The sequence below is a fragment of the Marmota marmota genome, unplaced genomic scaffold, assembly GCF_001458135.2.
Source record: "Marmota marmota marmota unplaced genomic scaffold, marMar, whole genome shotgun sequence".
NCBI classification, from domain to species: domain Eukaryota; kingdom Metazoa; phylum Chordata; class Mammalia; order Rodentia; family Sciuridae; genus Marmota; species Marmota marmota.
Window position 1 is genome coordinate 14,045,955 of NW_025999968.1, and position 26,911 is coordinate 14,072,865.

Below are 26,911 nucleotides of genomic sequence, written 5' to 3' on the forward strand. Positions count from 1 at the left end.
ATCTTTTTTTTTTTTTTTTTTTGGTGGTGCTAGGGATTGAACCCAGGGCCTTGTACATGCAAGGCAAGCACTTTACCAACTGAGCTATATCTCCAACCCTTAAATTTTCCTCTTTTCTAAATTATTTCTCTTTTCATATCATCACAACTTTTTCCATTTAACACAGAGACTTCATCATCCATTTTGGCTCCCCATTTCTTATAGTAGAATTATTTAATGGGTCAGTGTACTACACTAGGAACTTCAAAGATATGCACAATGTGAAGCCTATCATCAGAAAATCTGATTTTGGGGTAGGAGTGTCAAGTGTATTTGATAAAAATTTTGCTCATTGATCTGGATTTCTCCTTATGTCATGTGTAAATCAGATTCTTCCTGTTACTCTCTGTTCTAGCCATGCAAACATAGATGTTATAAAAATGCTTAGTTCTGTTTCCTAACTGTGTACTTCTTGTATGCTTTTCCTAATGCCTACAATACCTTTTCCTTCCCTCACTTACATTCCTTTCTCTCCACTCCAGTTCTTCATCTGTCACACAACTACTGTCTTCCTAGATTTTCTTTTAATGGCAGTTCCCCCCTTGCTTTCCCAGATAGAAATAGTCACTCTATGTGTTTGGCATTTTGTGTTTGACTTCATTTCAAGTGTTTATCTCTACCATTTAACTGTGTGCTCAGGAAATCATGTAATCCATATCGTTTATGTTTATGTTAAGTTAATAGATGGGTAAATAATAAAGTGAAATCCTGTTAGGAATTTACATGTACAGTGTTTTCTATGATCATTGTTTTTAGGGATGATAGTAAGTTGAAATTTATGATCTAACATCAAAACCTAGAAATATCTACATATATCATATACTACATATATCATATATCTACATTTATCATTACAACTTACGTGCGTATGTATTTATTTTTCTTTTCATTTTTTCCTTTTGTGTCCACAGACGAAATCTTACAAAACTGTCCCTTATCTTCAGTCACATGCTGGCAGAAATCAAAGCAATCTTTCCCAATGGTCAGTTTCAGGGAGATAACTTTCGTATCACAAAAGCAGATGCTGCTGAATTCTGGAGAAAGTTTTTCGGAGACAAGTAAGTAGAAATCATTTTTAGTATTTGGATCCATCTTTCAAGGGTGACCTATCCTTACCTACAGTTCTATATGATTTTTTATTATTTCAAAGTAAATATCAGATAGCATTATGTATTTTATGGGAATTTGTTGAATTACTTTTTACTCTGTGAAGAAGAGGTGTATAAGACAGTTTCTACATATGAGAAATTTTTAACTTTTTATAACTTAGTACACACCTAAGACACATATACAAAATAGAAGGTTGAAGAGTATATGCTTTAAAAAATGACAAATAAATTGTGCTGACAATTCAGGAGGAAACGGCTGCTCTGTGATTGCAGAAATCAAGGACTGCTTCCTGAAGGATTTGAGATGGTGAAGTTGGTTAAGATCTGAAGCTAAAATGTGAGGAGGCCTTAACAGCCTATTTCAGTCTGTCTTTGTAGTTTTGTACAAACAGTATTATGTATCAATAAGTAGTGTTATCACAAAGCTGTATTACACCACAAAGTAGCTGGGTAAAGATGTTTTCCAAAAGATGTTTACTCCCAGACACAAAATCTGATGAGTTTGGTAAATAATAGAAATTGGAGGTCTGAAGTCAGAATAATTTACATGAAGATTAGAAAATTTTTGTCTGAAATTTCTTAGTAAGATAATGAAGAAGTAAGCACCAGGAGGCAAACATTTTCTGTAGGAAACTTGTAGAGGTCCACTTAAATGAGAGAGGACCCTTAGAATATCCTTGAATACAGGCACTACCTTGGCTGAATAGTATAGGGGAAGAGTGATGGCTTATATGTAGATTATTGTTTTAATCTTTTGTTTAAGAGTCTATATTTATTCCGTAACTGGTGAAATTGGATGGTTTCAGTGCTTTGAAACTGATGAACTGTAGCACTGATTTTCTTTTTTCCCCCTGTTACAATGTGTCATGCTTATCTTAGCTAGCACCATGACTAGAATGTACTTGGCTGATATACATTTTAATAGATACATAGTTTATTGGCTTCAAAATATTAAAGTCTGTTTTTCACTTCTTATTAAAGTGTATTCTGAACTATTTTTAGACTGTAAAGGGGGAAATGCCATTATTGCCATTCACAGGTACATTGTGTGTTCTACAAACCTAGTTATTTGTAATGTTCTTATATATATATATTCACAATGAGGAATTAGAAAGGATAAGGCTCATCTTCATTGCCTCATCTGAATTAAATTTCCAGGAGTATGCTAATTAAATGTTTGCGACTGATATAAAGCTCTAAGGGCTTGGGGAGCTGTGGAGGAAGAACATGAAGGTTTGCAGCAAGTGAATTAGCACTGTAAACCTCGTGCAAACAGTTGGTAACCTTCAAAGTAAACTTCCTCTTAAAATTTTAAGAAAAAACACAGGACAAACTGTTCATGGTATTTCTTTTTGAAAACTGAAATTTTTGGTGAGTTATAAAATTGTTTCCTTGTCATAAGGTCAGTAAAAAATGGAAAGATTGTTAAAATGTTTCAAGAGAGGAGTTTGCTTTGCTGGCACTGGAACCTACAGAGAATTATGCATTTGAGACATCTTTATTTCCATTTATTTATAACCACAGATGTCAAGGGACTGAAATTTCTGTTCAAATACCACATCAATGAAATCACTACTACATCAAATGGGAGATTCTTGAAATACCAGTTAAATGCTCCCCTATATCCCAGATCCTTACATTTGTCTCCATAACCCACTGACTCCAGAAAGCTGCATGATTTGTCCTTAACATTATTTTTAGGATGAGAGCCAAATTTCAAGTCATTTCCAGGACTTACACATATTTCTATAGTCATTCAAATCAATAATAACTGTATGAGATTATTGGAGATACTTTCTTTGTATTCTCCAGAGATTTTCACCTTGTAGTCTTAGAGTAGTTTACTGAATTAATGAGCAAATGAATGAACAGTGTAATCTTTCAAGGACTGAATTCTTTTATATTCTTTAATACCAGCTTGTGTTTTCCCTTAAACTGATTCTCCTGCAGAAGCATTCCTGACATTGATCTCACTGCATGTGGTTGATGCTGTGTGAGCCACTTTCATTTAACCTAGACATTGCGTTTAAACTGGACAACAGTATGTTGTTCAAGACAGAACCATTGAGAGGCTGGTTGTAAAAACAGCCAAACATATTATGACTTTTTAAAAAATACCTTTTATCTTAAGGATTCTTATTGTTCCTTATTTTCCAAAAGGAACTGGGTCAATAATGAAACATTAAAATTGAATTAAAATTGAGAATACACTATTGATCATATTAATAGAACTCATAAAGAGAATTTCAGGATTCATACTTTATTAAAATAGGCAGTAGAAAAACAACCATATGCCTAATGCTTTATTTCTGTGCTTCCCAAAGTTGTTAACTTCATGGCAGGCTTAGCTCTCTGCTTAGGGCCCAAGTCCATTAGCCAAGAGATTCTGCCTGCTTTGAAGCCCCAAAGAGATCAATTTAAAAAAAATAAATAAATGTCATGGCAAACTGATTGGGCATACCTGAATTTTTATTTAATATTTTAATAGTTTTGTTCTGCTTTTGGTTTTTTAGTCTGTTGAAGAGGAAATGACAGAAATACATCGAAAAAGAAAATTGGTATTATGAAATAAGTGTGTGTAACTAAATTGTACAAAATAAGATAGTACCAAACTGAATCTTTATATTTTAGAATGGTAGTTTATAATCCAGAAACTTTTAAGCATGCAGCTCATGAAGTATGTTACAAGATGTGGAAGGAAGGAAGGAAGGAAGGAAGGAAGGAAGGAAGGAAGGAAGGAAGGAAAGGAGAGAGGGAGGGAGGAAGGAAGGAGGGAAATAAGTAGGTAGGACTCTGGGTGGCAGTTATTTTTCTAAGCAAGATAGGTACCAATTAGAGATTTAGTCATAAAAATTGTAATTCATTAAGAATCAATTATAATTCCAGTATTCTCTTAGGTATCCTCTCCTCCATATACTTAGTTTAAAGTTCTCGTCTTCAAAAGATCAGACTCTTTTGTGGATTACTGCAACAGCCTTCTGATTGGTATTCCTATTTTCAGTACAGCCTATCCAGTTGATCTTCTGAGATCAGTGAACTATATAGAAAAAGAGGTAATCAGTCCAGTCTTTTGCTAAAAGTGCTTCTGTGAATATTGGTTCTGGAAAAAAAAAGTCTAAAATCTTATTAACATAATAAACTTTAGGAATATTTTTCTTCTGATATCATCTCTTTGAACTCAGCTTATCTGCAAAGAAGCAAACTATTCAACACTCCTGTTTCCTCTTGCATATTGCCCTTTTTACACACCTCAGTATCATTATTTTCTTCCCACTGTTTGGGCCACCCATGCCCTATCCAGTATTGCTACATCTGAAGTTTTCTCTGGCTGCCCTCATCTGAAGTGGTTACCTCTACACTGTGCTGCCAAGTACCTGGACTCATCTCTCTCATGCTACATCACAATGAACTGTTGACATGCTTTCATTTCCCAATTGAGAAATTTCCAGCAAATTAGAAAAAGCTTCTTTGAAAGTAGAGACTTTCTTAATTATATCTGGTTTTTTTTTTCACTTTTTTTTTTACATTTTTTAATTTGTACTTTTTAAATATATACATGATAGTATATATACATGGAATATAACTTATTCTAATTAGGATCCCATTCTTGTGGTTGTCTATCATGTGGAGTTTCACTGATGGTATGTTCATATATGAACATAGGAAAGTTATGTCCAATTCATTCTACTGCCTTTCTGTTCCCATCCACTGTCCTTTCCCTTCCTTCCCCTTTGTCTAATCCAATGAATTTCTATTCCACCCCCCCCCACACACACACACACACACATTGTGTGTTAGCATCTGCAGATCAGAGAACATTTGGTCTTTGGTTTTTTGGGGATTGGCTTATTTCATGTAGCATAATAGTCTCCAGTTCCATCCATTTACTGCAAAATGCCATAGTTTCATTTACCAACTCTGTAGCTTGGCTGTTGTGAATTGAGCAGCCATACACATTGACATGGCTGCGTCACTGTGGTACACTGACTTTAAGTCCTTTAGGTATATGCCAAGGAGTGGGATAACTGGGTCAAATGATGGTTTTGTTCCAAGTTTTCTGAGGATTCTCCATACTGCTTTCCAGAGTGGTTGTACCAATTTGCAGTCCCACAAGCAATGTATGAGTACACCTTTCCCCGCACATCCTTGCCAACATTTATAATTACTTGTATTCTTTATAATTGCCATTCTGACTGGAGTGAGATGGAACCTCAGTATAGTTTTAATTTGCATTTCTCTAATTGCTAGAGATGTTGAATATTTTTTTCATATATTTGTTGACCAGTCATATTTCTTCTTCTGTGAAGTGCCTGTTCAGTTCCTTTGCCCATTTATTGATTGGGTTATCTGTGGGTTTTTTTAATATTTTTTAATTTTTTGGTGTTAAGTTTTTTATATATCCTGGGGATTAATGTTCCATCTGAGGTGCAGGTGGCAAAGATTTGCTCCCATTCTGGAGGCTCTTTCTTCATGTTTTTGATTGTTTCTTTTGCTGTGAAGAGGCTTTTAAGTTTGATACTATTCCACTTATTGATTCTAGATTTTACTTCTTTTTTTTTTTTATTGGTTGTTCAAAACATTACAAAGCTCTTGACATATCATATTTCATACATTTGATTCAGGTGGGTTTTGAACTCCCAATTTTACCCCAAATACAGATTGCAGAATCACATCGGTTACACATCTACATTTTTACATAATGCCCTATTAGTAACTGTTGTATTCTGCTGCCTTTCCTATCCTCTACTATCTCCCTTCCCCTCCCCTCCCATCTTCTCTCTCTACCCCATCTACTGTAATTCATTTCTCTCCTTGTTTATTTTCCCATTCCCCTCAAAACCTCTTATATGTAATTTGTATAACAATGAGGATCTCCCTCCATTACCATGCAATTTCCCTTTTCTCTCCCTTTCCCTCTCACCTCATGTATCTGTTTAATGTTAATCTTTTNAGGATAGCATCTTCAACAAATGGTGTTGGGAAAACTGGAAATCCATATGCAACAAAATGAAACTGAATCCCCTCCTCTCGCCATGCACAAAAGTTAACTCAAAGTGGATCAAGGAGCTAGATATCAAATCAGAGACTCTACGTCTGATAGAAGAAAAAGTTGGCTCCGATCTACATATTGTGGGGTCGGGCTCCAAATTCCTTAATAGGACACCCATATCTGTTTTTTTAGACCTGTCACATTTCCTAAAATGTGGGCACTAATAATTGCTAACAGACTGCAAGAATAATTGGATGAATAGGTGAATGATGTTTGTTCTTAGTATGTAATGACTAGACTGCATGTTCTATTTATCAGCAATTCTTGTAGTTCTATACCTTAGGTGCTTCTCCCTCTTCTTTCTTTCCATCCCAGAATTTTGACACAATTCTTCAAACATTCAGTGTCAAAGGCCTTTTTTTCCCACTGAGCCACACCCTGCACATATTAAATGTTACTGCATTCTTTGTATTCCTATTGTATTTTAGATGCATTTATATTATTGTGTTTCTTTACATGGATTTTTTTTTTCTTCATGGTGAGGCTCTTAAATGACTTCTTGTCCAAAATTTAGTAAAAACAGATATTCATTAAGGTTATTACATGTCAAATTCTGTGCTTGAGGCTTTTACAAATGCTAGTTCCATTTTCAGTATAATCTTTAATGTTGTTTAAATGGTTATTGAATGAATCCTTTGGATGCTGTATTTGTTACAGACACTTAGTACTTGTTGATTGAATGTATGAGTACATTTTGTATATTTTTGCTATGAGCTCTCTCTTCCTTTACTTATGTTCTAATATTCAGTTGATTTGGCTTATTTGACTCTTCTTGGTACATCCACATCTTCTTGGTATAGGTCTCTATGTCTTTTCTCATATTGTTTCTTCTACCTAAATATTTTATAACTTCTCAAATAAAACTTTTACTTATCCCTCAAAGTTCATCCTGCTCATGACCCTCCCCATTGTTATTAAAGTTTCTCATTCTTAAACTCCTGTAAGCTCTTGCTTATCATTTTTCATTTAGTATTTTTATTATTTTATTAAAGCTATTTGTCCAGTTATCTTATTTTGCATTACATCATAGGCTTCACAAATTCACCTTTATTTATTCATATTTGTGTTTCTCAAGTCTCATGGCAATGTATCATATGTACACTTTCAGGAATGAATGTACATTTAATTGAGTTGAGAAGTAGAAGGATGCGCATGAGCCTTGTGTATGTGTGAGACAAAAGATGAGGAGACAGCTCTTTTGCCTCACTGAGAGGCAGCATGGTTCGGATTGTGCATGCAGGCTCTAGAGCCAGAGCACCCTTATGCAGGTTTTGAATGCAGTGCTTCCTAGCTTTGTCACTTGGGGAAGCTGTGTGATTTCTCCTTGTATCTGTTTCCCCATTTATAATACCTACCAGGATACTGACAATACCTACCATGTAGGGTTGCCATGGAGGTTAAGAAGGCTGAAATCTACTTATAAGGCCCATAAAACTATCTGACACATAAAAAGCAGTGTATTTATGAAGTAATTAACCAATTCAAATCTTGATCTTACCATAAGTGCCGTGAATATGTTTATTATTAAGTATAAATTTAATAGAATTAGTATTTGACTTAGTATGATGGAAGCTCCATACTCCCAAGCAATCAAAAAGCAAAAGTTGAAAAGAATGAAAAGTTAAAAAATAAAGGCACTATGGTTGTATATTTCTGTATAAAAGTTAATTGAACATAAAAATGATATTGCTTCTGGGGGTGATCTATTTATACTTCAGTGTATTGCTTCTGTCTTTGATTTCCTGGGGAAGTGGTATGTATGGTCCTTCTTGGGGTTTCCTGTATTTTCCTTTCTCTTTTAATAAGAAACAAGGGAAAATGATTTCTTTTTCTTTCCTACGAGTAAGATATCTGTTCTTCTCACATTAACTACAAGAGTTTTCCCTCTGATTAAATAAAAGGCAACATATTTAGTTTTAATTAAAATAAAAGTTACAATTGACTTTTAAGGACTTTTACAGTGAAACTATGTAGCAGGTTTTTCAGAAAAAAAGAAAAAATAACTGAAATGAAACTCAAAGCCTTTCTAGTTAATATGTCTGCTATTTAGCTGGCTCCCATTATTGACTGATTTTTTTTTAATGAGTCAAATTATCTTTACGTCAATAGGTAAACAAAAGTTACAAACTTATTGTAGACTTATTGAAAGAAGATGTCAAACCATAATTTTATGATTATGAGCAGTCTATATTTAGTTTGGGTAAGACAGGGTATACAGAGATGATAAATACTTCAGCGGAGCACAACAGACACTAGTATGGCAATTTGTAAATCAATGGATGTGTAACTGATGTGATTCTGCAATCTGTGTATGGGGTGAAGGTGGGAGTTCATAACCCACTTGAATCAAAATGTCGAATATGATATGTCAAGAAATTTGTAATGTTTTTAACAACCCACAATAAAAAATTAAAAAAAAAATCTGTTCTTTACCATTAAAAAGTACTTCAGAAATATCACAGGGAGTAAGTTAATTTCCTAGTAATTATTTACTATGGTTATCAGAAAAGTTCTGGACCTCTATGAAGAAGTCAGAATTGTGTAGGTTATATATATTAATAAGGAGCCTCTCATTGTGTCCAGTGGGGAGTGCCCTGAGTGGAACTGGATTGTTATGGTGTCTGCTGTAGTTAAAAAAAAAAAAAAAGGTTATACAGCAACTTCTTCAAGTTTATATTAATGAATCCCCTTCCTCCTCCTTCTCCTCTTTGATAATCTTCTTTATCTTTTTTTATTTTTTCTTCTCCTCTTTACCCTGAATAGCTTAAGTGACATTTACTTCACTAAAATATAGCTTCTGGTTCTCATCTTTGAAACTTGGTTTTACTAGAACCAAGAGCATGTTTAGAGAATGAATATGAATTAATTAAATCAGCAAACCAATCTGTATTTTATTTTATTCATTTACAAAGATTAATGTCACTGTCAGGCACAGGAGAATGCTTGCATCACGTAGATAAATTTTACATGGAACAATATTATACTCAGAACATTTCTTGGTAAGCACAGAATTCAAATAAGGGGTGGTGGTTTATAGTCTGTAATAGGGTCTCCCCTATCTCAAGAATCAGCATAGGTGAAACTGCTGGCTCTTTCTCCTTTACTATGCTCTAAAAGCTCTCCTTTTCTTGCCATTTTTACTTTTGTTTTTCATAAGCTAAGTTATATTTTAAAACGCTGTTCTTTGGAGCCCTAAGAACAATTGAAACCCATTGCTAGGTTTTAAGTAGGGAAGTGGTCAAACATGCACATTAGATAGATCGCTCTTGCTGTATTATGAATAATAAATTTGAGTAGTGGTCACCAAATCTTGATCATACTCTTTATTCCTAATTTATGACTATTCCTAATTAATTCCTAATTATGACTTCTCAAGCACACAGTATCTACCTATCAATCATCTGCATATGTACATATGTATATTTATATCTATCTATTACTCTGTAAAAATATATAGAATAATGTTCATAATACAAATAAAGGAAATACTATGATATAAAATTTAAAAATTATATAAAATGCAAATAGAATTTCAGTTCTTCTTCTAGTCCTGGAAAGGATCATCTGTATACCCCCTGGGGTCTATGGCTGTCACACACTTTAGAAACTAATACTTAAGGAGAGAAATAAAGTAGGAGACTGGCATAGATTATAGTGGCTAAATTAAAGTGCATGGATTTGAAAATGATATGAAGATAAAATTAATAGGACTTGATTATTAAAAAGATGTTCCTGGAGTCCAGTGTGAAGCCTCAATCTGTGATTTTAAAGGCTGGATAGCACTTATTGAGATAGGAAAAACAGGAAGAAGCAGTTTGGCAACAGGTCGTTTGACCTGTGGTCACTTCTATATGTCTAAATAAGTGTGCGTGGAGATATTGATTAGTAGATTGGCTATACGGCCTTGAGCTTATGGAAAAAAACAGGGATAGAGACTTTAGATTTGTCAGTACATTTTTGTTGATAGATTGATAACCTGTGTAATGATTTCTTTTCCTTCATGCAATATTAAATATTTTTTAAAGTGATTTGCAAATTTTTAAACATTGTTGGTTTTACAAAAACGTTGTTTTAAAATTTATGGAAGAAATATTATAAGTAAGAATTGTGTGTGCAGCAGCAGGTAAGAATTGATATTGAGCCATGATTGGCTGCATGTGGTACCAGCTGTCCTCTCTAGGTGTCTCCTCCATTGTTACATTTCTTACATGCATCACCACACATTTCCATTATCTGCCTGCCCTCAGATAAGTGATTTTATACTCTCTGAAATATCCTTAAAATCACTGGACTAATTAATATAGATCAGAAAGAAGGTATAGAGAGAATAAAAAGAAAAGACACTTAAAGAATTCTGATGAATGAAATATGTACCAAAGGAATTTAATGAATTTTGGAGTAGTCATTAGATAAGTATGGACAGAAATCTTGGGAGTATGGCATTATAAGAACCCAAAGGAAGATACAATTTAAAGAGAAAGATGAATCAGTTAATAGTAGTGAAGGATCAAACTAGTTTAAAAAAAATGAAAGTTTACCTAAATGTAGTAAGGAGGCATTAATAATCTGATTTGTCTTCTCTTTTTAAAATTCTAAGCTCTTTTATGACACAGCATTTTAGTAGGATTTTTGTTTCCCTGATTAAGTGTTTAGGTTGTTGTTGAACATTGACTAGGTGTGTTGATTTTGGGTGTATATTGCTTTTGGATTTTTCTGTGTGCACAGTAGGTATATTGGGACTTGGTGTGTACTGAGTAGGCTTACTGAGATTTTGATATGCACTGAATAAGTGCTTTGGATTTGCTGTTCAGTGAGCAGGTTGATTATTTTGTTTGTCCACCTACCCAGACTTTTGGTGAGTGACAACCAGTCACTCACCAAAGGGTAGAGTCTGAGAATATCTTTTCTTATTCTGAAGTTTCTAAAGTCTCTAATGATAAAAAATACGACCTTTTCTCTAACATCTAACTATGTGTATCTACTTATTTTACCTTTTCATCTTAAAAAAAAACATTTAGTTAGTTTAGCAGCAGTAGGTATTTCTAAATAAGTGAGCGTGATATTGATTAGTAGATTGGGTATATAGCCTTAAGGTTATGGAAAAAAACAGAGATAGAGACTTTTTTATTTTCAGGTTTTTTTCTTTTTGGGGAGGAGGGTTGCTCTGCTGAGTTAAAAATAATTATGCTGACCATTATTAATCTAATTACTAATACTTCCAAAATTGTGTTCCTAAAATGTGTTTTTGACGTATAAAGTAGAAATTCCTGTGCAGGCATATATTTAAGTCAAACCAAAACCCAAACTTCATATATTCCCGTATTTTAATTCTAGTCAGCTGATATATTTTAATTTTAGTCAGCTGATTAGTCTTGTATTAATTCATTAAGATAGGTTTTTAAGCTACTTATATGATTATTCTCAGATGTTATTTTACATTTTTACTTTTTGAACGTTTAATCCTACTAAAATTTTAAAATGTTTTTATGTAGTGATTCATGACTTCATTATAATGTTGTTTTATTTCAGGCTACTTTACAGTAAATTTACATTATATTTTATAAGGAGACTCCATATGAAAATATTCAGAGAAAGACTGATTTACTTACAAAATATTTAATGATGTTCCCTGGACTCAAAGAGGTCCTGGTTCTTAATCCCTCTGAATGCTTGCTGCCTTCTCTGCTAAGTGTCTTGGAGGGTCAAGAAAAAGTTTCCTTCTTTGGAGCACAGAGCTTATTTGCTTATGTGTTAGTAGAGGTATTTCTCTCTGGGTCAGAGAGCACATCTTCTTATTGCCCATCAGAAAAGACTTGGGCTTCTTTAGTTCTAGATCCTACTCCAGTAACAAAACCCAATGCATGCAGAATTTGGCAGCTCTGGGCACCATCTTGGAGGAATGAGGCTAAGGGAAAAAGTTCAAGATACTACTGATATTCTGACTACCACTTGCTATAACAAAGTCCTTTAGTTCTGCTGGGAGACCTGGTGTCTTCTGCCATTAAACATTAAGCTGTGATCGGCTCAGTGGTCAGCTTGCAAGCAGGGTTTAGAATGGTTTCCTGCTGGTAGACAAACTGTTTGTTACTTAATAGTAATGAGTAAAACAGTAAATAGACTTATTTTTCCTCTATAGTTTTATTTTTATGTTGTTATTGAAGAATAACACTAATATTCTTTAATAACAAAGTAGTTATTCAAAATATTATCAATAGTTTCTCTTATTGAAAGAAGCTTTTGGTGGATCTAATTATGCATGGCATGTACCTGGTTTCTCCTGTCAGAGCTTTGGAAGCATTATTGGAAGTTCTTTTTCTTTTGCCTCAATTTACTTCATACTTCTAGCAGTCTTGATTCATTGATTGCATGTTAACTTAGTTGACTTATATTGAGAGATTTATGAAGAATTTTGTTTCATTATTGACTTTTTTATTTGTTTGTAAAGCTGAGCTCTTATTGTTAGAAGGGAGAAAATTTTAAAGCCTTACTTATACTCTCCTGTCCAAAGTTTATTAATTTTAGTGTACATAATTTCATGATATCATTTAATCAGACTGCAATGGATCAAAGACATCTTGCATGACCCATTAGCTATTGTATCTCATGAACTTACCAAGCATTACTAAACTTTCAGAGATAATACAATCAAGACTAGTTGTGCTTCATAAAGAAAAGAACAGACATCTCTTGTTCTAAGACCAGAATCTTACTCTTGTTCTATAGTAATATCTACTAAGTATGAAAATTAAAACTGTAAATTTAACCCATTTTTATGAATTTTATGTTTGCAAGTTCTCTCCCTATTTTTTTCTGCAAATAAGCTATATTTCCAGTGTCCAAAAATAGATATAATTAGGTATAAAGTAATTTTATGCCTATAGTTAATTTATTTTTATGATTTATCACATGAATGAAGTTATTGAGTATATAAAGAATAATGCGAATGAGGCTTTTCTTATTTTTGTAGTCTCATAAAAATTATGATTCTGAGTTTAGGTTTCAGAATGAAAATGAGAATGATAGTTTTCCACTGTGTAGAGAAATAATGCTTGTCTGTACCATAGAGTGCTGTGAACTTTTTGGTAAGGCAAAGAAATCTATCATAAATACTCTGGGTTCTTCCCCAATTTCCTTTTCTTTGTGGTGATCTCTGGAGCAAAAGGAGGTGAAGTATGTCAATGTCTGTGTTTTTCTCTATGAAAGTCAGTAATTTTCATTTCTGAGGAAGAATTTTCAGATCTAATTATTAATATCCTAGGTAACTATAGTACTTTCCTATCAATGATGAATTTTCAAAAGGCAATGATTTGATCAAAGTGGTTTTGATATGCTTTCTGTAGACTGCTGGGAAACCATGGTATTCCCTTTTTTCTAATGTCTCTAATGATAAAATTATGACCTTTTCCTCTAGCATGAATGATGAGGGCAGTGATAGCTTGATAAGAACCTATTTTCATATTCTTTAAGAAATAAGAGTCATCATATAAAAAATAAATTTAAGTAAGAACTATATATGAAATGTCAGCACATTTAGGAATCACAGTTCTAATGTTTTACATCCATAAGAAAAACTCAAAGTTTATCAAATATCTTATGAATATTCTATCTTCTAAACAAAATAATACTCAATTTAAAGATGACACTGAATATATTTTTATTGATCAAGGTGAATTTTCTGAAAATTTCAACATAAAATTAAAAATGTGAGATGGGTTAGTAGATATGTTTCAAGTCACGATGGCATATGTTCCTGAGCTAAAATGGATTTTAAATTCCCACCACCATCACCACTAACAGGCACAAATCAGCAATCAGCAAATGTGTTGATAGTCTTGATTTTATTTTTACTTGCCAATCTCCAAATTTCTTTCTTTATAATCTTGGATTTTAATGTAACATTTTTCTAATTTTAACATATAGAGAAAAGTCCACAAATCATAAATGCAAGGTGAGAAATTTTCATAAAACGAACATGCCAATGTAAACTCTCCCTAATTAAGATGGTAGTATATCACCTGCAGCTAAAAAGCCCTCATCTTCCCTTAGCAAGTCCTGTGTAGTCATTGGCTGCCCACTGTGTTCTCACTGGAGCAGAATGGAATCATGCATAGTTGAAACCATACCAATTATACAAATTTATACAAATGTACCTTAAGGATAAATTTGGCTTCCTTGATTATTATGTTTGTGGAATTCCTCTCTGTTAGCATGTAAAAATACTTTGTTCATTCTCTTTGTTCCATTGCTATTCATCCTATTGTTGATAGACACTGACTTATTCCTGTTTTTGCATTATTATTAATAGTAAACATTTCTTGTGCATTTTAAGTGCATTTAGTGCATTTCTTATGGGTGTATGTATGAGTACAAGTTCTGATTCTTAATATAAATATAGTTTTAGCTTTAGTGGTTTTCCAGGGCTATTGTTGATACCTGTTCATTTGCCTAAAGGTTCCTGTTGCTCCATATCTTTCTCAACACTTTACAGTGTCATCCATCTTTTTCAAACAAGTCATTTTATTTTAGTAGAGTGACAATGCATTGCATCAGGGAAATGACTTATGAAGTGGAACACATCTTTGAATGCTAATTGAACATTTTGATTTCCTTTGATTGCATATGTGTGAAAATTACTCATTTTGTTTCTACTTATTTTTTAGAAGTTTTTATACATTATGGATATGAATCTTTTGTTGATTATAGGTATGTTAATAGTTTATTTTGATATATGACTTTGTTTTTCATTTTGCTTATGATAACCTCATTAATAGAGGTTTTAAATTTATGTTTTCCTTTATGCTTTGAGCATTTGGGATCCTGTTTAAATTTTTTTTTCCTGCTCCAAAGTAATGCAGATTTTTTTTTTTATGTTTCATCTAAAAAACTTTATTGCTTTGCCTTTTGCATTTAGGTGTGAGATGTGTTGAGAATTAATTTTTCTTTAATATGGTGGGAAGTAGTGGTCAAGAATTAATTTCTTCGAAGTGTTTATCCATTTGACCCAGCAAAATTTTTTGAAAACGTTTTTTCATCATTGCTGCTCATATGTAATTGATATTGGCATATTGTTTCTAGTTATTGGTGCATTTGGTTCTAAAATTTCAGTTTTGTTTCATCTGTCTTTCTATCAGGTATCAGAGCCACAATATCCATTAATTTAGAGTTTGTGTTGGTAAGCTTGTTGGTATTATTATTACTGAAGCTTGTCTTTTTAAATCTTGGCTCTTGGCATTAACTATAAAGTTGAGAATCAGTATATTCTTACTCTAACAGTACATCCTGGAATTTTTGATTGAAGTTATATTAAATCCATAAATCATTTTGAGCAGCATTGACATACTTATAATACTGAGCCTGCCGATCTACTAAAGCATAATATCTTTTTATTTATGTCTTTTATATCTCTGTGCATGTATGTGTGCATGTGTGAGTCTGTGTTTTAGCTTTGGTCTTCTTCCGTTAGCTTTATTCCCATTTAATATGACATTGTAAAAACCAAAGTTTTTAAAAATTTATTTTCTAGTTACATTTTGGAGTTCCATAGAAGCAGATTTTTTTTTTTTTTTTATTTTGGTCTTATATGCAGCAATTATTTTGTGATTTCTTGTAGTTTATAATTTTAAAAAAATTTCTACATATAAAACTATATGATAGGAAAATATTAACATTTCAGTAATTCTTTCTATGGCTACATAATATACATTTTAAAATTTTAATTTTAAAATTTTAATATACTTTGCATAGTTTTTTGATTCATTAGAGCATGTAGAAAAACAAAATGTTAATAACCATGAACAAATCAGAAAGATAAAATGTTAAAGAAGTCACTTGTACTCCTTACATAGTCCACTGGCATTCATTTAACTTTTGAAGATCTCTTTAGACATAGAAATAGCTTTGAATATTAAGTCATATAGGACATATAGGAATAATTTTGAAAATTCTATTTCATTTAATAATATGCCATGAACAACTTTTACATGAAAAATATTTTTCAGTACAGTTTCAATTGTAAAATATTCTGTCTCTGTTATATTCTGTTATTGCTCATGAACTTACTTCTTTTTAAGTTTTTGCTGTTATAAATATTCTTTCATGGAAGAGGCTCTTGGGCAAGGTTTTGTACTGCTATATATTTTTTGGACGTGAATATCTGAAGGCAAACCCCTGTAGAAGTAGTCTTTCTGAGTATATTTTTGAAACTTGTTTCGAAACTTGTTGCCTTCTAGAAGTACTGTGTAAATTTTCATTCACAACAAAAGTATACCTAACCTCCTGTTTTCAAACCATACTCTGTATTGTTATTCAGACTTTTGTTAAAATCCTTTGATTGTTTCTCTCTCTCTCTCTCTCTCTCTCTCTCTCTCTCTCTCTCTCCAAATAAAACCAATAACTTTTTTATAAATTAGAAGTTTTACAAAACTGTCTTACCTTTTTGTTTGTTATCATTTTCCTAACACTCTTTTATTCCTTTTACTTACATCTTAAAATTGCAGGATTTTCAAACTAGACTATTTAACAGACGTTTCTACACTTTTACCCAGCAGGAGACAGTCCTGGAAGATTGAGTGTGTGTCTACTGTTGACCCACTGACACATTTTCAGTTTTGTTTTCCTGCATCTGATTGATCTTATTTTCTTATTTTCTCTGAAAGGTTACCTACCATGTGTTTTAAGACCTTTAAAGATAATTATTCTTGGTTTTTGGCAGATAGATTAGGAATAATTTTCTAATAGAATTATAGTAGAGCCTTATATATAAAATTTTTGTCTCTGATGACATTATAAGTCACATAATGTCAAACGTTATCAAAGGATTTCCATGTAGTAACTGGAGGTCCCAGCCCCTGTTCACTTATTGGAAATTTAAAGATCCTGAAATCACACTGTTAGAACAAGTGGCTGGCTGCTCATTGATTTGTGTTCTTTCTCTTGCAGACTGACAGTTACTCATCCTTTTCAGTGTATCTTTAAACTTATTCAGCTTGCAGTTAATGTGGTTTGTAATTGTAAGTCGCAAGAACAGATTAAATTTGTCTGAATTGGTGAGAGTTAATTGGCCCGTTAACTTTTTTCAGTTCTTTTTCTTTCTCTTCCCCTTTCTTTCTTTCTCTTTCTAGGACTTTGACACTAGGTTAGTTTCTACATGTTTTTAAAACAATTTACTGTTAACTTTTTGTCTCACTAGCTTCATCTCCCAGGATGAGGTAGTAGGAAACACCACAGGCTTGTCACTGCGATTGTGTTTAAAAGGGCAAAAAAATTATTCTCTCCCAGCCCCACCCACCCTGTACAACTCTGGAAAAAATGTTGTAGCCACTTCAAATCCTATTTCGGAAGTATAGGTCTTGCATGCAGTAGCTGTAGAACAATCTATTGTTTGTTTGTTTTTAAAGACCTCTTTGTATTCTATTTTTATTCTTTAAAAGGCCTACCACTTTAATCCCCTCACCTCCTACATAGGGCTGTTTTACTGGGCTGATCAAAGGAGGAGAATCTCTTGAACAAACCTTTTTGTCTCATAAATTAGCTACATAATGCCTAGCTTCTTAATCCTTGTTACCACCCTTAATGAAGTTTCCATTGAAATAATGCCTGTTTGGGCCTTAGGTTTATCACAACGGAACTGTAATAAAGTTTCATTTACCCAAGTAGCTTTCCTTTTTGTTAATTGTTCTAAGGTGGTATGGTGACAGAAATTATGTAAGTTTGTACATTTTATATAATGTGCTTTGGTGTTCCCCTGGTATTATGATTTACTTATGTCTAAAATATTAGATGATAATAACTTTTATGAGGCACATTAAAGATGTCTGTTCAATCATTATTTTATTTTATATTTTATACATAAAACAAATACCAAGGGTTTTTATTTTTCCAGTATATTTATTTTTTATACTTTATACACAAAACAGAATAATTATTTTCCATACAAAAGAGATAGTTATCTTTGCCCTGCTGAAGCCAGTAGTTCTTTGATCAACTCTTTTCCCTCTATGGTTATATCCTTTGTGTGTGTTGAGTATTGGAAACTTTAATTTGGAAAAGAAAAACGTGCCTCTTAGGCAGTACTTTCATGGTCACTGTAATGAAGCTGGACATAATTGCATATTTACACTTCACTATAAACCAGCGGCTTTCTAGTATTATTAAAAGTTTTACTTGTTCTTTTAAAACAGCAGCATTTTGTTAACCTTAATCAGAGTCTGACGTGTGTTTCTTCTAAATGGCGTCTGATGTGGTGTCTCTCTTCAGTTCTCTGTGGTTTCCTGTTTTGTTTTTTTTTTTTTTTTCATACATATAGAAGAGCCTTTTGAGGTATTAAGACTCATATTTTTTCTTTTATATAATAGTACATCAAACCTAAACTTTCTTACAAGTACAGCATAGTATTATAAGCCTGTCTCATCTTTTATTTATGCTGCTTCCTACAGACTCCTGGAATTTCTCCAGCCCTTAGTGTATCCATATTCCAGAATTTCTTATATATTCTCCCTCTCTATTTTTTAGGACTACAAATCTTATTTCTACTCCCAAAGTGTATACTTTTTTAAGAATAGAGATGGTATCTTGTATTTCTACAGTAGTAGATACAGCAGATAGGTGTCCCTCAAAGTGTTGCTCCCCAATCCAGCAGTGTGAACATTACCTGGGAACTTTTTAGAACTGTAAATCCTCAAGCCCTACCCAGGCGGGAAGAATATTTGGGTGGGAGATCAGAAAACTTTTTTTATAAGCCCTTCATATAATTTGGATGTGCACTGAAGTTCCACAATCACTGCTATAGATAGTTATTCATTAATATGAAAGTGGTAATTTAGTGGTGATGCTTCTTTGGGAGGTTTGGTCTGTGGTGGGGCCAGGCAAGATTAACACTTCTACTTGGGGCTTTTATTTCTCAGGAGATAATGGTAAGGAAAAACCTGTAGTTTGATTGTTGGCTACATTTTAAGAGGGTGCACATAGGTCTTATACAATCGTATTTTGTAAACTGCAGTTTAAATGTTTTAAAATATAATTGTTTCTTCATTTCATATATTCAGGAATAGGCATTTGCCATTCTAAAGAAGTAAGCTTACTAAGGAGAGCATAACAGGCTTTACTGATTTTCATTGGAGGGATGAGGATAGGGAGTGTTGGAAAATGTTCAGATGAGGGTATGCTGGGAGGGAGACCTTTGTCTACTACTATCCTGTGCTTTCCTTAATTATTGAAACACACACTGTGTTACTTATTAAAATTTTTTGATTTATGAAAATGAATTAATAAGTAGATGTATATTTCCAAGAGATAGCCATTATAGTTACTATTTTTAAAAGGTAGGTTTATCATTGCTTTCATATGGAAAAATAAATAACATGAGATTTTTGTCTCTGCAGAAAACATCAGGGAAGGGTTAGATATGTCTTGATAATTTTCCAATTTAATCTTTTGAGATGGTGAATACACATTATTCTTGTGTATTGAATAAAGGATTTCTACTATTATGCATACCCATAATCTTATAAATATTAAAAAAAAACAGAAAGGGAGAATTTAATATTGATTCAGAGTTAAATAACCTTGTATAAATAAATTAAGAAATCATGATACATAGAACTTTGACCCAAATACATGCTTTTCTGTGTTTGTAGAGATATCTGATAGCTAAAGGCTATTTGAGAGGAAATATTAATTTTTTGTCATATTCTTAGAAAATAAAAATAATCAATTTAGGAAAACCGATTACATGTGACAGTATTCTCAACTATTTATTTTATTACAAATACATTATTTTTATTTATTTGTGCTGTTTCAATGGAAGGTATATCTTTAATGACACTTTAATCAATTACATGTTTTGTTTTTTCCTTTCACAGAACCATCGTACCATGGAAAGTATTCAGACAGTGCCTTCATGAGGTTCATCAAATTAGCTCTGGCCTGGAAGCAATGGCTTTAAAATCAACAATTGATTTAACTTGCAATGATTACATTTCAGTTTTTGAATTTGATATTTTTACCAGGCTATTTCAGGTAAGCTGTAGACCTGCTTAATCTATCCGTCCTTTCGTTTCTTCCCTTCTGTATATATGGATGTGTGTGTGTTTTTGTACCTGTCTTTGTCTCTCTCACACATATACCCAAATTTATGGAAAAGTCTTATTTTGGGCTGTCTATAATTTTATTCGCATAAGTGTTTGATCATTTCTGTAGGTTTAGATGAGGCATTTTGGAGTAAATATGGAGTTTCAGGTCCAGTAAGCCCTGTCAGTTTTGAGAAGACTCATGTAAAGGAGCTTTGTTGGAAACTCCCTGTATAGTTTCTCACTTTATTTTGTTCACCTTTCAGCCCAGTTCTAATAGAAAGCACCACTGGCGATGGCCATTTGCTGGAGTTGTATCTCAACACTCTGTCTCTCTCTCTCTCTCTCTCTCTCTCTCTCTCTCTCTCTCTCTCTCATTGGTTTGTTTTGGTTATACATGCCAGTAGAGTCTATTTTGACATAATTATAAATGCATGGAATATATCTTTTTCTAATCCAGTCTCCAGTTCCTCCCTTTCTTCTCCCCTCCCCTCAACCTCTCCTTTCTTCCCTCTACTGTACTAGTTTCTCTGCCATTTACCCATATTTATGTTTTTTCTTCCATTTTTTGGTAATAGTTACTTTTTTTAAAAAAAAAAGTTAATTTATTGTGGATGTACACATGGTAAGACTCAGGTGTATCCATGTATGTATATAGGAATGTTATGTCTGATTCAGTACACTGTCTTTCCTTACCTATCTCTCCTCCCTTCACTTCATTCCTCTTTGTCTACTACATCAATCTTTCTTCTGTTCTTTTTTCTTACCATCACCACCCCAGACTTATTTTGGGTTAGCTTCTACATATTAGAAAAAACATATGACCTTTGACTTTTGGTGATTAACTTATTTCACTTAGTATGATGGTTTCAAGATCCAAGCAAATGTTAAAAAGTAATTTGTCTTTATGGCTAAGTAATACTCCATTGTGTGTATATGTATATATATATATATATATATATATATATATATATATATATATACACACACACACACACACACACACACCACATTTTATTTTTCCATTCATGTGTTAAACGGTACCTAGGTTGCTGTGTAGCTTAGTTATTGTGAATTGTGCTGCTATAAAAATTGATGTGGCTGTGTCAGTATCTGATTTTAAATCAGTTGAATATATTCCAAGGTTCAGGATAACTTGGTCAAATGGTGGTTCTATTCCTAGTTGGTTTTTGTTTGTTTGTTTTTGAGTACCAGGGATTGAACTTGGGGGCACTTGACCACTGAGCTACAACTCTGGCCCTATTTTGTATTTTATTTAGAGACAAGGTCTCAATGAGTTGCTTAGTGCCTCAGTTTTTTCTGAGGCTTGCTTTGAATTCACTATCCTCCTGTCTCAGTCTCCTGAGCTGCTGAGATTATAGGTGTGGGCCGTTATGCCCAGCCCATTCCTAATTTTTTGAAGAATCTTTAATTCCTTTTTAAAGTGGTTGCAGTCCCACCAGCAATGTATGGGTGCACCTTTCCCCCCACATCCCCTCCGACATTTATTGTTACTTATGTTCTTGATAATTGTCATTCTGTTGGAGTGAGATAAAATCTCAGTTTGGTTTTAATTTGCATTTCTCTTTGCCTATGGCATTCATTAGGTCAGAAGGTGGAGAATAAAGTTAGAAATAGTAAACTGTTGTATAAAGAAAGATACTGTGATTTTATATTGTTTTAAAAAATGTTTCATTCATTGAACCTTATGAAATGAACATTTTTCCATGTCAACATAATATACTTCATTGATATGATTTTTCAGTTCCTATATACTATTCCATAGAAACTGTTATGTAACAAAGTTCTCCTGTTGAAAATTCAGATATTTACCCCTGTGATTTCCCTAGGATAAATAGTTTTAAGATAGACATTGTTATTCTATTCATTGTTTTACTCAATCCTCTATAATTGTTTACACCTTCTATGTGTAAAGAAGTGAATCATATAGGCGGTAGTATCATGTGGAAGCTACGTTTTGTTCTTTGCATAACTTCATTTTATTATTTTTAACATTAAGACTCAAAATTTGTCTTTTGAGTTTGGCTTTGCCACTAAAATGTATATTATTTATGGGATTCAATTCAGGTAGTCATAAAATGAGAGTCCTGCTTAAAATTTTTGTTATCCTAGTAATATAAATTATATTGTGAGATAAATCAATTAGAAGCCAGACTTACTTATATTCTGATACAATTTTTTATTAGTTTAACCTAACCCATGATGTATTGTTATTGAAATATACTTTCAACACATGTTAGAACATAGAATTAGTTTCATTTTTTTTTTCACACTATATGAATTTTTTCTCTGATTTACAACTGCTTGGACCGAGCTGGCAAAGACTTGGTGACAGATTGATGCAAGGAAGCAACATTGCACAGGATTAACTTTTAATTTATTAAATAATTCATTAATATAAGACAAATGAATTCCTGTCAGTATATGTAGAGTGAATTTTACTTTATTAATTTTTTAAAATCAGAATTCTGCCTTGCATTTAGAATAAAAAGTTAGATAAGATACTGAAAAGAGTGTGTTTTGTTTATTTTAAATGTATAGTTGTTTGATGATTATTCCCTTGTTATGGATAGGGTGGCAGCTTATCATTTTATAATAGAAGCTCTCCTTTCTTTAGAAGTTTCTGATAATTTTACAGAATAAATACATTTAATTCTTTTATTTAATATAATACAAGACTGTGCATATAATAGGAGCTTTGCTTCTTCACCATGTGAAGGAAGAAAACAAAAGTCATATTCACACATTAAACCTAATTGCTCAGTTTAAGAAGTTATCTATTTTTTGTGAGAAGCTTGGCAACTTAATTTTGGTTAAATGCTTACCCAAAACTACTGCTTAATATGCGTACTTATTTTCTGATAAGCTGTTTCACGTTAAAACAGCTTGAGCAACGTTGATACCCTAAGGTTTATGTATCTTGTTTATGTTTACTGAGCTGGGAGAAGAAAGGGGTTCTTTTAAGTACAACTACTATGAAAAGTTTGAGCTAATAAAACCAAAATACTGAGCCAAGAAATGCTTCATCTCTTTAAAAAGAAAAAAAAAGCGTAATTACAGAAGTAGCTGAAAAACTTTCATTTGTTCTATTTACTGATAACTTCTGGCATTTTTCATTTATTCAGATGCTTTGACTATAAACATACAAGTGCTATAAAACATGATAAAATTTGTTCTGTGAGATTTAACTTTTCCTGATCTTCTATTTTTACATTATTTTAAACATTGAGGGTTAATTTTCTTAAATTTATTATATTAATTTAGCCTTTATGTTTGCATAGTTTATATAAACATGTTTTATTAATATGGTAACTGTGAACATTTTACTGTAGAGTGATACTGGTGGTTAGTGAACTCTTCCAGCTCTGAATGATTGGGGGTGGAGTACTTATCAAATAGAATCTGAAAGGCAGTAAGGTGCACTCAGGATTTGGGGTGTGAAGGAAGGAACTCAGTGTAAGGATTTGAGGGAAGGGGCCAGCAGAAGTCGAGATGAAGTTGAGGATTACATAGTGAATGAAAGAAGTAAGAGATCTTTCTTTCTTTTGTCTTTCATCATTCCTTGCCAGTATACCTTGAATGAATGCTGTGGGGTCCTTAGAAGGTTCTCGCTGTGATTGTGTGGTCATCTTTCTCATTTGGTCTTTTTTTGTCTGCCTTTAACCTTCTCTTTCTCCTCTCCAGGTAATTGAGGGATACTGGGCTAAGCAGGTGCTGCAGTCCTAGAGTGGAATGTGAGGATTTGCTTCTCTTTCCTTTCTCTGGGTCTGCACTTCACTTCCCTTTCTCCTAGTATTAGAGAGGACTTGGTCATTGAGAAATTGGCACTAAATTTGTAGAGTTTCAGGATAAGTAAGGAGTATTTAGGGGAATATCCTAGTCACTTTAGAATGGGGAAAAAATAAGAGAGGGAGCAAGTCGTTAGTTGTAGTGAAGAATGACAGGGTATATCTGGGTACATTAGCTGAGGACCCTCTATCAGCTTAAGTAATAAGTCAGTAATTGGTTCTTAAAATAGCATCATTTAGGAAAATGCAGGGACTAGTGTCTTTAATTCAGTGCATTAATTTCTGTAGTTGTTTTAAAAAATTCATGTAGCTTTGTGTTCATGTGTGTGAAAAAGACTTCCATTAATGGAGAAAATGAATTACAGGATTCTTATTCAAAGCACTTTGTTTGCCTTCTTTAAGCCATTATTTTGAAAGATACTTTACTATGCACACACACAAGTACCACGTGCTTCTGATTCTTCTGAGTAGGTTGTGTTCACAAGAAAAACAGCACAGACTCATTTTATTACATAAATATTTTTGCAATTAGAAGCTGACCCTTTGGATTATGTACTAAGAACTTGTTGTTAAATACTGTAGAAGTTGGCTCTAAACTCCAATTTTTTATTTTTCACTTGAATTTTGAGCTATGCACTGTTTCTCTATAAAGTTGAGCATTTTTAAAAACAATTCTTTCATTGTCATATGGACTTTAATGAGTGTGACTCCAGTATTTATTTGATATTCTTTCTACCATTGTCCTTTGTAAATGGGGGAGCAAAACAAAAATACCTAGAATAATAGTTATTTCTCAGTTGTTTTTCTTTTGACATGTGCCGATATTTTTCCAAGTATTGTTTTATGCATTTTCAGTCATGCCTTAAGAAGGAAATTAAAAACATGCTTTTTATTTTTAAGTGCAGAGACACAACCTTTCATGTTAGTATTCTCCAGAGTTCCCTTTTAACCCAATTAATTGTTTTAGTGAGATGGGGAAATACCCCAAAGATATTTCTTGTTATGTCAAAAAAGGCTAAAATACTTTTTATTACTAAATCATTCTTTCCCTTGTTATTCTCATCTCAAGAGACATAATCCTTGAAGAATTCTGCCTTGTAAATTGGAAATTTGGTTTATAATAATGAAGAACAAGTCTCAAAACAAACAAAAGCAGGAACTCCTACCAATAATCTTGTCTAGGATAACTGTTTCAACAGCATAAATTTGGCAACATAAATACCTTTTTTTCTTTTATGTAGAAGATTTATGAATCTGGAACATCAAATATAGTGTGCTGCCAATTTCTTGGAATAAATGTGGCTTCAGCCTCAAAAATATTACACAGATGATTCATCTACACCCTCAAGCAAAGTTGTCTATCACTGGCTGTCTTTTTTCTCTTGCCATGGTAACTAGAGGGACAGCTAATCAGATTAGAGAGAAATTGATGCATTGATACAAACCAAATATTTATGTGAAAAGTTTTTATATAACTCACTTTTAAACTATAAACCTTTGCTAACTTTATAGCTGTGAAAGGTAAACCAAAAGTGAGAACAGTATCTTGTTACCATGGAAAGAACACTAGTACAAGTCACTATTTAGGGAATCTGTTTAAAAACAATCATCCCTGCCTGATTAGTATGTATCTGATACTGTTAATGGCTTTGGTATCTGTGAATGACTGAGATAGGCATGTTCCTTATCCTTAGCCAGCTTGTGGTAAATGTGTAAGCTTTTCCAAAACACTTAAATTCTATCATATGATTTCTAAGTCTATAAAATGAGGCACCTGAGGGCATAGTAGTAGCCAGAACAGACAGACTGGCAGATTAGGAATATGACAAGATGTAACAGTTGTTTTAAAAAATTATTTTAGATATACATGACAATAGAGTGTGTTTTGACATATTATACATACATGGAATATAACTTATTCTAATTAGTATCCCATTCTTGTGTTGTACGTGATGTGGAGTTTTATTAGTTGTGTATATATTTTTGTTTATTGTTGTTTATTGTTGTCTGATTTATTGTTGTTTATTGTTGTCTGATTCATTCAACTGTTTTTCCTATTCTCATCCCATCGTCCCTCCCTTCATTTCCCTTTGTCTATACTAGTGAAATTCTGTTCTTCCCTTGTCCCCCTCAAGATGTAACAGTTTTAAAGAGATTTAATTATTTAATTTTAAATAATTCAATTATTTTAATTTTTAGAAAGAAATTTATTGTCTTCATCACCAACATCAGTGGTTATAAGTTATGATATTTCCTGCAAAGTTAAATAGGCTTTACATAGATTAGTTTATTTTTGTCAAAAGTTTTCATATTGTTTCCGGGTATTTTTGAACACATTCAATTACGTTGTATGAGAGTACATATATATATAAGTATATATAAATACATATAGTAGATACACATGCCTTGACTCTCACTGGGAGTAACATTTGGAAAGAGGAAGCACATGGATATCTGGGGAAAGAAAGTTTAAGTAAAAAAATCAGCAAAAACAAAGACTCTGAGATGACTAAGGGGTTTGTGTTCAGGACAAGAACTCAAAGGTCAGAACGACTGGAGAAATAGCAGAAAGAATAATAACAGTTGGAGACAGAAAGACAGTTGGGTATCAAACCCTATTAGGCCAGTCCATTAAGTCTTTATGGGCAATTCACAAGGACTGTGACTCTTATTTAAGGTGGAAGGTTTTGAACTAAAGAGTATGAGGTTTATGCTTCCAAATGATCAGAATGCTGTACTAAAAATAGACTAGAGATTACATGGATTTCCTTTTTGCTCTCTGTATTCTGGTCTTAGGAAATTTATTTTCCTTCTAATCCCATTTCTTTTCTGCAAACA

The 26,911-nt window shown here is 32.8% G+C and overlaps 1 protein-coding gene across 5 annotated transcripts in view; it reads left to right on the forward strand.

Moving 5' to 3' along the window:
* The window catches only part of Cblb (Cbl proto-oncogene B), a 203,276-nt gene that overhangs the window by 91,978 nt on the left and 84,387 nt on the right, over positions 1 to 26,911 (forward strand). For all 5 annotated transcript variants that reach the window (XM_015478558.2, XM_015478561.2, XM_015478560.2 and 2 more), the window contains exons 4-5: positions 951 to 1,097; positions 20,058 to 20,214. In XM_015478558.2, coding sequence (XP_015334044.1) covers positions 951 to 1,097; positions 20,058 to 20,214 — 304 coding nt within the window. The remainder of the gene's footprint in view (positions 1 to 950; positions 1,098 to 20,057; positions 20,215 to 26,911) is intronic.